At 33.2% G+C, this 14,144-nt stretch overlaps 1 protein-coding gene across 1 annotated transcript; it reads left to right on the top strand.

The window, feature by feature from the left end:
- The first annotated feature begins 13,105 nt into the window (after positions 1-13,105).
- Positions 13,106-13,898, top strand: LOC127102761 (pheromone-processing carboxypeptidase KEX1-like). Its single transcript, XM_051040097.1, has 3 exons — positions 13,106-13,274; positions 13,493-13,506; positions 13,701-13,898. Exons 1-3 carry the CDS (start codon positions 13,106-13,108, stop codon positions 13,896-13,898), a joined length of 381 nt encoding a protein of 126 aa, XP_050896054.1.
- Positions 13,899-14,144: the final 246 nt, after the last annotated feature.

Here is a 14,144-nt window from a genome sequence, read left to right as displayed (position 1 = left end):
TCTCACTCATTTTTGGACCTGAATACATCACTTGATGGGCCTATCACACGCCCATGCAAGCATGCAAGGAGAATTACTAAAATTGGCAATTTTTGGAGGTGTGTGGAAATGAATCTCTTTGGCTATAAATACAACCCTCATTGCTTAGAATTAAGGACCTAATGCCCAAGCTTTGAACCTACAATCCAAACCCTCACCATTAAAGGATAATATTGAAGGTTTTCATTTAAAAATAGAGCATCAAATCTTATTCTATTTTGAGATTGAAACTCCAAGAGTCCAGGCCATTTTTTGATCCTAATCACTTCCTACAAGCTTCTGAAACAAAGCCAAGCACAATTGGAATCAAGATCAAGCAAGGTTGAAGCTCCCTCGAAGATAATTTTTCAGAATTTTCATCTCTTCGTTTCTCCCTCAATTCTTAACTATTCTTTGTGATTTTTTGTTGGCTGAAGTCCTGCCAATGTAGGCAAGAAGATTGAGTTGCTTTGAGGTCAAATCAAAGCAACTCAAATCATGATCCTCAAAATTCAAATCCCTGTATCTTTTTATATACTTGGAATTGGAGAGAATTGAGGCCAGATTCGTGTTCCTGAGCATTTTTCATTCTAAATAGTGTATTCACTTTTCATTTTTCATGAAGTTAAGCTTGAACCAGACCGGCGGTGATCACCGGAGAAGATGACCGTAGCTAGGGCTCCGGTGGTGCGGTGGCAAAGTCCAAGCCATCTAATCTGATTCAAATGTTTTAATCTCAAGCGTTCATTGCGATTACCACGCGTACAACGTATTCACCAAGGAGTATGGTGGAATGCGCACGTGTGACCATCAGATCTGCCACCTCAATTAATGAGGGAGATCTGATGACCCTTGTTTTTTTGAATTTTATTTTTATTTCTGATTTTTCATTTAATCCACTTATTTTGATTAATTCATATTAATTTCATTATTGATCCAAAAAATATGGGACTTTCATAAGAAATCTTTAATATTTTCCGCTTTCATTTTATGAATTAAAATTATTTTTTGGATTAATTTTGATATTTTTCATGAATTAGTTTTTTTTTTTGCATATTTTAAATTGTTTAAAAATTCTTCTGACTTTTCAAAAATCATGAAATTTTTGTCTAAGGTCCTTTGACCTTTTTTGACCTAGGATAAATATCTTGGCCATTTATTTGGTGTTTTGAAGAGGTTTTAGATTTTAACCAAACTAAATTTAATTTAAATGTATTTTTAATTTGATTTTTAATTGATTAATTGTATAGAAATTATGTTGAGCCATTTTGTTTGACTTGTGATGTTTGACTATGTGTTTGGGCCTTGGTCAAGGTTGATTTGACTTTTGTTGAGTTAAAATCATTGGATTTAGGGGATTGATGAAATGTATATTTCATCTCCCAAAATGAATGAATGATTTTAATTTGATAAAATTCCTCCCATGACCAATTTGTTTTTCTCTCATCTCCATTCCCTCTTCATCTTCAATCCCATTCTTTCCCATCCCTTTCATTGACCAATGAAATCTCAACATCCTAAGGCTAATTAGTTCATCAATAACCTTGTGTTAGATGAACCAATACAAGTATGGATGAGATAGGTCCATCCTTTGATCTTTTTCTTTAAGTGTGTGGTATGTTTTAGGAGTTTGGTCCATTATACCAAATCTCTAACATGCATTAGCACCTAAACTTTTATTGCCCGACCTCAGATAGTTATGACTTCTACATAAGTCCAATTACGATTGCTTAACATAAAGCTAAATTTGACCCTAAAGGCATAGCATTCTAGTAAGTGAGATTGTAAGTCTCCCCTCTTTCATGGTATTGTGTGGAAACTTGGCCTTTTTTCCTTCCTTTGGAAGATGTCTGGGTTCAAGGATCCATGCTTGTGAGTAGATGGTTAAGTGTTCTCCAAAGAATGACTTAATCAATTGAAAAGCAAAACATCACTAACATCTAATCAACTAACATTTGACTAACTTGTATTAATATTGTTTTTATTTTTAAGTCATTTACTTTATGTAATTTAATTTCAAGTCATTATCATTCATTGTCATTTACATAGCATTTAACTTGTTTATGTTTATGTCATTCACTTTGCTCGTTTGAGCCATATATTATGATTATATATATTTATTTGTGTATATTATTTGTGTCTGTGGTCTTAGGACCTTAAAATACTTAATAAACAACAAAAACCCTAAAAAAAATGTTTGTGTGGACTGTTAGGTTTGATTTGAACTTTTGGACTTAGAATTAGGCAATATTCCATATGCAAAAGGGACTTGGCCAATGCCAACATTTTTGACACCAAGTTATTGTGATTTGGGTTTTCATCTGATGCAAGTATTGAGACCCACTGGAATTCATCTGCTACATTGGTCTTGATGCAATTGTTATTTTGATCTTGTGTCTAATGCCTTACTCTGAGCAAAGTCAAGGAGTATTTCATCTGATACATGAGAAGACAAAGAAGACTGTTAGCTATAGATTTGCTTGCCTGGATGTGGCCATCTTTATTTTATGCTTTGCTCTTCATATTTCTAATTGCTTGCTGATTATTGCTTGATTCAAAGTCCAAAGGGAAAATGGGTTTTCTATATGACATTCTTGTTTGTTGGATTGCATCCCATTGGTCAGATCTTTTCAACTCTTAACTTTTAATTTTATGCTTAGGATTAGTCGCTTCATCTCCCCCCACTTCTTAAATTTCAAAATCTCTCCCCCTTTTCAAAAACTTTCTTTGCTTGTGATTTCAAAATTTAGACTCTTATTGCAAATTAGAAACTTTGGCCTTATGCCATTGAATTTTTAAACTCTTTTATAAAATCAAACTTGTAAATGAATCTAATCATATTAACTTAAAATTTCAAAAGACAAAAAGAACTAACACTCATTCAAACTTTTAGGCCTTTTGTGCTTCTTTTAAACTTAACTTTTGAATAAAAGCAATCCACTCATTTTGAAATTGATACCACGAACTACGAGGTTTTGATCCCTCATTTTTATGTTGATACGTAGGCACAAGTCCGGAGGTCTTGTCAAACACAAAAATATAATTAATGAATTATTTTCTGATCCCCACACTCTATTTGTTGCAAACATCTTTTTATACCAAAACACATTCACACATAAAAAAGGGTTCCCTAGGAGTACCTAGGAAACTTTATGTGCTAACACCTTACCTCTGTGTAACCAACCCCCTTACATGTAATCTCTGGTATTTTATTAGTTTTGATTTGGAAACTTCTTATATTTGGGTTTTGTTATTACTTTTTCCTTTCCTTTGGAAAACAAAAAAAGCGCGGTGGCGACTCTGGTTTTATTGATGTTAAACTTATCCATAGTTTGATGGTCATGAATTTACCGCTACATAAATTAAGTGGAGACTCTGTTGGGGACTAGTCCTCAGTGGGTGTAGTTGTAGAGGGGTATTCGTTACCATTAGAGATATTGACTAAATACAAGGTAAACCATACAAGTCGAGTCGCCACCGCACTTCTATTTATCCAAAGGAATGGTTAGAAAGCAAACAAAAACCTAAAAGTTTTATCGAATCAAAAACTAGTAAAAATGTCAGAGATTTGGGTAAGGGGGTTAGTTATGCAATGGGAAGGTTTTAAGCACGCAAAACATCCTAGGTACTCCTAGGGAGCCCTTTTCATAAGTGTTGTTCTAGTCTAAAGGGTGTAGGTATATCTAAAGTACTATTTACTAAAAGGAAGGTTAAAAGAAAATGACTCGCAAGGATGTCGCATCCACTGCCTACGTATCTCATCTGAGTATGAGAATCAGAGTCTTCGTAGCTCGGCTACCTATGGATTAAAGAGAAGTGTGCTCGGTAAGACGTCGCGTCTTATGCCTATGTATCTCATATGGAATGAGAATCAGAGCAAAACGTAGTTCGGCTAACTAGGGGTTAAGGATTGCCATCTGAACATGGACTTACAAAAGAGGACACCAGCTGTGTCAAAGGAGGGTGGGCAGTGTGTTCAACATCCTAGCAGTAGGTGTCGCAGCTCGCTGAATCGAGTTTTAGGCAGTTACCTCTTTGCAATAGAACAGACTGACATGCCACAAGATCGGAGACGCACGGAAGGTCTAAAAGTGGGGAAGCTCTGCTCTAGAGTTGTCATGCAATATGGACCTATGTGTTAGGATTTACAAAGGGGAACATCTACCTAATGTTAGCATGCAAAGAATAAGGGAATTCTACCTATGTTATCATACAAAGGGTTTTACCTAATGGGTGCTACCTAAACGGAACAAGAGTCGACGGATGGAGCGCGGAGAGGAGTTACAAATAAAGGTAGATGGAGATGTCGGAGGCAATTGACTTACAGGTAGATGGCGATGCCTGGGGCAATCGACTTACAAGAGGATGGATGAATGCGTGCTGGTTCTGTTAAGTTTTGAAAATGATTACTCGACGTTGGATCGAGCTTTTGATCTTATTTTGAAATGGTTATCGGATTTTCGTTTTAATTCTTGTATTAATAGGTGACTAAAGAAATAAAGAAATAAATATTATACACTTTATGGGAGAGGGGTACATTTTTTATGAATGGGGATTGTTCATGGCAAACAAACAATAAGAATATATGCCTCATACATCATACAAGTAGGCAACAGTTATCAATCAGATCGGATAAATAAACAATATATAATCAAACCAAAGAATCAAATAATGGAGCATTTAAACAATGCATGGGAGTATGAACATGTTAAATAATCAAGCAATAGAAAGCATGAATGAGAGAAACAAGTATAAAAGATAACAGATGAATCAAACAGATGAAAATATACACACGAAGGGTCCACTGAATAATTTAATCAGGAAATGAGGTAAGGACCAAAGAAAAACAAGGTAAAAGGCCTATAATACATGACATATGAGATGAACAAGGGAGGATCAAAAGATCTCTTCAATTTCCATAAGCAATCCCTAAGTCAAACATCGATCATAAAGAAGTCAACTGAAAATTCAAGTCAACTTAAAAAATAACAAATAAATAGAAATTTAACCAAGAAAATTATGAAAAATTAAACTAAATGAGGTGGGGTCAGGACATCATCATCCCCCAAAAATATTTTAAAAATAACGAAAATTGGTACATAAATTTATTAAAATAAAATAGAGGTCAAACCAAAAGTCAATTAATAAGACTAGGTTAGAAATAAATCAAGAATAAATAGTAAATTAATCAAGAAAATTATGAAAAATTAAACTAAATAAGGTGAGGTCAGGACATCATCATCCCCCAAAACTATTTTGAAAATAACGAAAATTGGTACATAAATTGATTAAAATAAAACAGAGGTCAAACCAAAAGTCAATTAATAAGACTAGGTTAGAAATAAATCAAGAATAAATAGTATATTAATTAAGAAAATTATGAAAAATTAAAATAAATAATGTGGTGTCAGGACATCATCATCCTCAAAAAAGATTTTAAAAATAACGAAAATTGGTACATAAATGAATTAAAATAAAACAGAGGTCAAACTAAAAGTCAATTAATAAGACTAGGTTAGAAATAAATCAATAATAAATAGTAAATTAATCAAAAAAATTATGAAATATTAAACTAAATAAGATGGGGTCAGGACATCATCTACCCTAAAAAGATTTTAAAAATAATGAAAATTGCTACGTAAATTAATTAAAATAAAACAGAGGTCAAACCAAAAGTCAATTAATAAGACTAGGTCAAAAATAAATCCAAAATAAACTGAAAATGTGAAATAAAATTCCAAGAAAAGGTCAGGTTGACCATGAGACAGTGTTTAACCTTCATCCCAAAAATCAAATACTAAAACTAATTTTAAGTCAGAAAAATAAAATCAATAAAGAAAAGTGTGTTAAAATGGACCATTTAGAATAAATAATTAAAATAAAATATTAATATTAAAAAAATACGAAAGTAAAAATTATATAAAATTAAATAAAACGTTAAGAAAAGTGAAAATATTTTTGGGTAATTTTATTGACGAAGAAAATATTTTAAATAAGAAAAAGAAATATGAAAATGGAAGGATTAATGGTGATGAAATGGTAAGCAAGCGTAGATATATCAAAACATGGCCATGGAAGAGATGATTATCTAATGGAAAATAGAAGTGGAATGGAATATGATATGTGATGAAGCTTTGCCTCCTTGCCACGAAATTCCAATGCTCCTTTAGGGTTAGGGTTTCAGCTTCTTAAATAGGGTGGATTAGGTGTTCTCATGGGCTTTTTAATAAGTGATTTATCCATAAGAATAAAAGTGTGAAGTAAGGTGTAAAATGTTTTTATTTTGGGCCAAACTTAAGTGAATGGATGTCCAATGCATGGCCAAAAGAGGTAAAAAAACGTGACTGGTTTGTGCAGCATGCTTAGAAAATCTGATTGGGCCAGCCAGACCCAAAATCTGCCTAGAAAATCAAGTCATGGTGCCCACTTTAAATGAATGTGTCTCTCAAACCATGGATCCAAATGAGATGATTCAAAAAGTATGTGAAAGAGGACATGGCAAGGTACAGTTGTTGTGAAGAAAATATTTTCAAATAATGCCTTGAAGTGCAAGAAAACTGGCCAAGAAGTCTTGACAAATTTTGAAGATTTTGGACTTAGAAATTTTTCTAAGTGTCCTAAAGAAATGTCTCACTTTGACTAAGCATAACTTTCTAAATTCTAATCCAAATGGAGAAAACTTTATATCTCTAGAAAGCTTGGAACAAGAGGAACAACTTTCATGTTGGATAAATTTTCAAATGGATCAATGGGCTTAAAGTGAGTGCAACGATCATGAAAATTTGCCCTAAATGGAAAGTCAACCATTTCCAAACTAAGTAACTTTTCCAATTCCTGATTAAATGATGAATCCATGATCCAACCTTGATCAAATTTCACATGTAAGATCCCCTAGGCATGGATTTTGAGATTCCACTCTCAAAATGTCAGGAGTTGACTTTTCTAGTCCCACAGTTGACTTTTCCCAAGCTGTCTGATTCCCGATTCCATTGATTAATTGAAGCACTTTTAGCTCAAATAAAGAGCTGATTTTTTGTATGTAGACCCTTGTGGACATATGGAGGGCCATGGAAAAGAGTTTCACCCAAAGAATCAGAAATAAACTGATTTTATACCAAACCCTAGTTTTAGGGCAAAATGATCAGGAACTGATTGCACTGATTGCCAATGGATCTTTCTGAGATAATTGTGAATCTTCCTAGGCCAAGATGCCTATGTAATCATGACATGGATGAGCTCCTCTACTTCCAACCAAACATTTCCTGTTGCAGGTAGCCATGACACCCTAATTTCTGATTAAATCCAGATGAACACTCTAATAGCTTTGAATCCTTCACTGATGAACTGAGGACCATAATAAGATACCTGGACCCCCCTGAGACCCTTGAGACATGTATACTTAGAAAATTAAGTCCAATTCTCAATCTTGCTTTGTGTGGGCTCCTTCTGTTAAGGAGTGATCGATCAAAACCTGATCTCCATGTCACTAATGTAGTATGCAATGAGTATGACCTAATATGATGCTAATGAAGTGTAAAACATAATCCATGCTTCCAGGAAAAATGAAGGGTAAATTTTGGGGTATTACAGCTGCCTCTATTCAATCAATTGGAAACCCGAAAGGAAGATAGCAACGCCTTTCGCACTTTCGAGGTATCAAGTGATTGAATACGATAAAAGCCCGAAAATTTACACTGAAGTGAAAAAATGAAGTAACAATGCCCGTCAGAATCGGCCAAGAGGTGGTCTTGAAAAAGAATCTGTCTGGTACGGTGAGAGTCGATCTGAACACCGAAACAAGGAATGTTAGCCTGAATACCAAAATAAATGGTAACACATAAATAACCATGGCCTGAATGCCGCTCATCAATCTGAATACTGGAAATGACTTCGATCTGAGCATCGGACGATACTTGATTATCAAACATCAGTCTGAACACCGGGAAACTGGCCTGAATGCCACTTCGGTCTGAATACCGAAAAACTGGCCTGAATGCCACGAGTTGCATCGACCTGAATGTCGGAAACTTCTTCGATCTGAACATCGGAAGATATTAGATTATCAAACATCGGTCTGAACACCGGGAAACTGGCCTGAGTGCCACTTCGGTCTGAATACCGGAAAACTGGCCTGAATGCCACAAGTTGCATCGACCTGAATGTCGGGAACTTCTTCGATTTGAATATCGGAAAACTGGCTTGAATGCCACTTCGATCTGAATACCGGAAAACTGGTTTGAATGCCACAAGTTGCATCGACCTGAATGTCGGGAACTTCTTCGATCTGAACATCGAAAAACTGGCTTGAATGCCACTTCGATCTGAATACCGGAAAACTGGTCTGAATGCCACAAGTTGCATTGACCTGAATGTCGGAAACTTCTTCGATCTGAACATCGGAAAACTGGCCTGAATGCCACTTCGGTCTGAATACCGGAAAACTGGCTTGAATGCCACAAGTTGCATCGACCTGAATGTCGAAAACTTCTCGATTTGAACATCGGAAAACTGGCCTGAATGCCACTTCGGTCTGAATACCAGAAACTTGGCATGAATGCCACAAGTTGCATCGACCTGAACGTCGGAAAATTCTTCGATCTGAACATCGGAAAACTGGCCTGAATGCCACTTCGGTCTAAATACCGGAAACTTTCATGCCTGTCAGCATCGACAGAAATAGGGAAAATGATAATTGAGGCGGCGCGTGGGCCAACGACCCCTGTTGGGAATAATAAAGATAAGTCATGAACAATCTTAAGTCTGAGTACTGGAAACAACTTTTGGCTTATCACTTGGGATACCGAGAATGCCTTATGCTTTACATGCGTATGTTTGAATTTTTCAATGGCGTAATGCTCCATGAAAATGGAAATGCTACGCAATTTGGGAGGATGCAATGCAATATGATTCTACATGCAGGGATGCGAAATGCTTGATCAGAGAGAATGCCAAGCTGAGGCAAGGAATTCTGTTGGGGAAATGATCACCATCTTCTAGACCCTGGCAAGGCTGTTGGAGATGCACAGCACAAAGAACTCTGTGGGGAAATGACCCGCCACACGGTGTTCTGGCAAATAACAAAATACCGAGGCTCTGACTGGGGAGAGAATGCACTGAAAACTTGCTGCTGAGGAAAGCGATAGTGGTTCACTACAACATTTTATACTTTAGGCAACGGAAGAATAGGCAACGATTGAAAAACCGTCACCTAAAGGTGTTATAGACCGCACTTTTTTATGCGTGGACGAGTTTCTTGGCAAAGCGTGAAAAACCGTCCCTTATTTACTTTATGCTACGGTTCGTAAAATGCGGGCATAACATAAACGTCCTCTATTTACTATAAGCGACGCTTATGAAATCGTAGATATAACATAACCGTAGTTTATTCCTTTTATGCCACGGTTAAGATATGTGGTTGTTTCTTATTTAAAAACAACAACTAAAAAGCATGGCCTATTGTTAAAAGGCTACGTTTTTATTATTATTTTGAACTTCAGTTACTTTTCTTAAAATATAAAAATAAAATAAAAACAATATTTTTTTAAAAATGAAACAAAAGTTTCAAACCGAAGTGTGCAACTAAAATGGTTAAAGATCATTACCACTGGATTACTGACATTTAATCAACATATTTTGATCCTTAAAAGATTTTTAAATTAGACTTATATTAATTTATTATGTTATATTTAAATGGAAAAAGGTAAATTTATTAAAACATAGCAATCAAGGAGTTGAACTTAGATCCTTACTTTCAAAGAAAACATGTATTACCACTAGGCCACTTTCATTTCATTTGAACATTTTTCTTTGAAAATATATTTATAATTTAATGTTCGTATTTTTTTCTTATAATTTCCTAAAAGCTGATTCACTACAATTGAACCCTAAATTATATTTTCTTCTTTCTCTCTACATAACTTTTTGCCGTTTCTTCTTTCTCTCTACAAAACCTTCTGTCTTTTCTTCTTTCTTTCTACTCAAAGAAAGATTTTCTCTACAACTCACATACTCTCACGCCGGCCACCGCACGTTTTCTGCTGCAACTCACCTTCGCTGTATTGTTGCATCATTTGTTACAAACACTTCTCAAGAGTAAGTTTCTCATTCTCATTCTATTTCTCATAAATACCTCTTACCACCAAAATCTTTTGTTGTTCACCTTTTTCATTTACTTCTCTGTTTTGAATACCTTCGTTTTTTTTCTTTCTGTTTATGAAATTAGAAATTGCTCGAGCTGGACCACCGCCTCAAATTATCTGCCATATTTGTCTCCAAGGGTGAGTCTCATTCTTCCTAAAATTACTCAAATACTTAAATTATCCTAAAACTCTAACCTTCGTATTTCTCCAAATCTGAATTGAAAAATATTACTTTAAATATATTTTGTTACAAAAGTTATTCTATAAGGATGTCATATGGTTATTAGGGTTTATTATATAAGGGCGTTATAATACTTTAGTGAAATTGTATTTGCTTTCATAGGCTTAGCGTGAAAGTTGTTTCAAATTATAACATCAATTGCTTTAAGTTTTTCGTTTTTAGTAACTCATATTATAGTAACCTTTTGGTACAAGAATAACTTAACAGAGGGACATACTTTTCAAAATAGAAGAAACTAGGAAGAATATAATATTATTGCACACTGTTATATCTAATCAACCAAAAATATACAGTTATTTTAATCCTGGTTTAATTTCATAAAACCAAAATGACCTCACATAAAATTAGTTAGTAACCAATTATTAGAGTATATGTCCTTGATTATTGATAACAACCATTTAACTTAATGAATTGAAAACTGTGGAGAGTAATTCATGAAACAAACATCTACTGTACTAATTAAATAACATCTACTGTACTAATGAATTGATCAGACATGTTGCACTACTCTTGAGAGTAATAATTTTTTTCATTATTTTAATAGTAAACAAGAATTATTTATTCATGTCAAATATGTGTTAAGATATGAGAGGAATTTGGAACTCGAGGAGAAAGTCCAGGAGGAAATATATCATATTACATTTTATTACTATTAGCAAATAACCTCACAAAAGATGTAAACATATTATTATTATTAGCAAATAATGGTAGATCTATTATAAGGGGATGATAGGCGCCATGGCCAACAGTGGTAAATCTATTGTCCAAATTATGAAGATGATTTTGATTTTGACAATACTGTGTTATGATAGTAAATTTCTATTTTATGATCTAACCTTATTATTTCTTGATTTGTTTCTTAATTTTCACATTTTCTCCATCGATACCTTTTTATAGTTTGATGAGCATTCTTATTTATTTCTTTGTTTCTCTAAAAAAATTGTGTTTAAATATTTTGCAGAACAAATGAGAAAGGAAGAAAACAACAAGAAAAATATGAAATGTCATGTGAAGGGTCAAATGGGTGCTTCTAGTTTTGAGCTACCGCAAGTCAAATCAAGCTTTGAATTGGCAAGGAATTTCAATATCAAACTGGAGGAAAGAAAGACCAAACATGGAAAATCACGTGATGACCTGATGACCAAACTGTTTTTGACTTAGGCTATTTCCTTGGAACTATAGCGAAGAATGCAGATTTTTGTCCATTGATCTATACAAATTTCAAAGAATTGCTTAAAGATGAAGCAGATCCTAAGTGTCATAATGATTGTATTTGGAAATATATTAATGTATGAAAAGTAAAATTTCATATTTTTTAAATGATCAAATATTTATCTACAATTGATGACAAATATTATTTTATTTTTGCAGACGAAGCTCAACATTCCTGAGAGAGGAAAAAAAGCAGTATTTTCTCGAATAAATGATGCTTGGAGACGGCACAAATACTCTATCAAGAGAGATCATTTCCTAAAGTACTCTAGTATGAAGGAAAGATTAAAGAACCGTCCAAAAAGTATATCTGAATATCATTTCAAGAAATTATTAGTGTATTGGAAAGATAATCATGTTCAGGTAAGTTATTTATTTTGCATTCAATATAGTAAGAAAAATGTTCAATTAAAATATTAGAATGGAAAAACAAAAGGGGTAAATCAAAGATGCACCATAGTTATACAATATCATAACATATCAATTTTCATCTTTTGGTTGGTTGTTGCTCCATTATTTTCTTCTTTTTAAGCAAAATGATTTGAAAATCATACACTATCTATAATTAACATTAATGTGTTGATTAATATCTATGTGTGTGTATATACTTGTTGGATAAAGTTTTGCTTTATTTCAACTAATATGGAATAAGATGCATGGCTTTTTCTTATGTGCATAGTTTCGAACAGTATGAAACACAGTTAAATTTCTTTGCATATTTAACATACTTTCTAGTTAGACAATTTCTAATTATGTTTAGTAGTAAAGACAATATAGACATAATGAAACACAATTGCAGCCCCATATTAGCATAATTTCTGCTTAGACATTATTGTGCATATTTTCATACTATCTTTATTAAATACTTACTACTCAATGAACTAATTCAATTTCTTTGCATGTAACATTGATTCTACTCAATGAACTATTTTATATATTGTAGGATATTAGTAAAAAGAATGCAGGTAATAGGAGCAAGCAAAAGTTTATGCAACGTGTAGGACCAACAAATTTTGCTAGAATCTGTGCAAAATTGGTATGATATTTGTGTGTGATTATCAATAGAATAAATTGTTTTTTCAATCTCTTATTAAGTAGTATTTTTTTTAATATATGAATAATCATGTAGCGAGCAAAAAAGGATAGAGAAGAAGTCACTCAAGCTGAAATGTTTATTGAAACTCGAAAAAGTCGCAAGGGAAAACAAGTGGATGGGGAAACCCAATTTGCTATTGTAAGTTAAATTATAATATTCATTATAAATACACATGTGGTTTTTAATTTTGTTCAAAACTAATAATTTAAAATATTAGGATAAACTTCAAGAATCTATTGAAAACTCAGTTGAAGCTGGAACACAAGCATTTCAGTAATTGTTTGGAATTAAAAAGCCCGGTAGAGTGAGATGTTATGGAAGAACTGTCACACCATCATTGTTGAAAAAAATGAAGAAATTTCTTTAATGAAAATGCAATATGATGGTAAGATTTCTGACATGGCGCAAAAGATGGGAGCAATTGAGGCACTTTTGAAAAGCATGTATATGCAACAAAATCCACATTTAAGTGAAGAGGAAGTAGATGATAAGATGAGAGAAGCTTTGCACAATGATAATATTCCAACACCACGCTCATCGACATCAACATATGCCTACTCATCAAAAGGTACTATACTTGACATTAATAAAAATCAACATTTATTTTATTAAGTGTTGAGTTGTTATTTTATAGTTGTTTAATTTTTTAAATATGCGGTGTTAGTTTTATAAGTTACTCATTAAGTTAGTATGTATTCATGCTAGCTAGGTTGAACATTGTGAACATATGTTACCATGCACATTTTCATTATGTTTTTTAAAAATTATCATTGTATATTGGTTTAGATGGTAAGATTCATGTATAAATTTCATAGATTCGACTTTTGAATTCTAAGCGTGCAAACTTCGTTAGTGAGTAATATATAACTATCAAGTGTTTGAATTGAATCGTTATTGCATGGATGTTGAGTCATTTGAGGCCTTGCATATGCCGCTTTGATTATTGTAACTTTGTTTTTGAATAATATATAAAAGAAATTCTTCATATTTATAGGTTAGAAACAAAGATGATCCTCAAGATGAACAAGATGATGATCTTCAATATGATCAAGATGATGATGATCTTCAATATGATCAAGATGATGATGATCTTCAATATGATCAAGATGATAATGATCTTCAATATGATAATATTCAAGATGATGATTCTCATGAACCTCAACACAATGAATATGATAAAGACCGCCGTTGATTTAAATATTGACGATTATGTTTTGTTTTATGGAGTTACATAAGCCAACTAGCTATAACTTATATTGCTTGGATTTATTTTGAAAATATTTGCATTTTTTGCATTTCAAAGAGTTGATTACACTTCATCTTATTAATACTTCATATTTATATATGTTTTCAATTTATAAATGTGCTTCTTCTAATAATATTGAAAAATAATGTATTAGAATAATGTGAAGGTATATGATCACAAATGTATCACCAT

This window comes from Lathyrus oleraceus, chromosome 7, assembly GCF_024323335.1.
Source record: "Lathyrus oleraceus cultivar Zhongwan6 chromosome 7, CAAS_Psat_ZW6_1.0, whole genome shotgun sequence".
Classification (NCBI taxonomy): Eukaryota; Viridiplantae; Streptophyta; class Magnoliopsida; order Fabales; family Fabaceae; genus Lathyrus; species Lathyrus oleraceus.
Note: the sequence above shows the minus strand (reverse complement) of the source record. Positions and strands in the feature narration are given on the sequence as shown.

Coding starts and splice junctions, on each gene's coding strand:
- LOC127102761 (XM_051040097.1), top strand. CDS start 13,106: ATGGCGCAAAAGATGGGAGCAATTGAGGCACTTTTGAAAAGCATGTAT.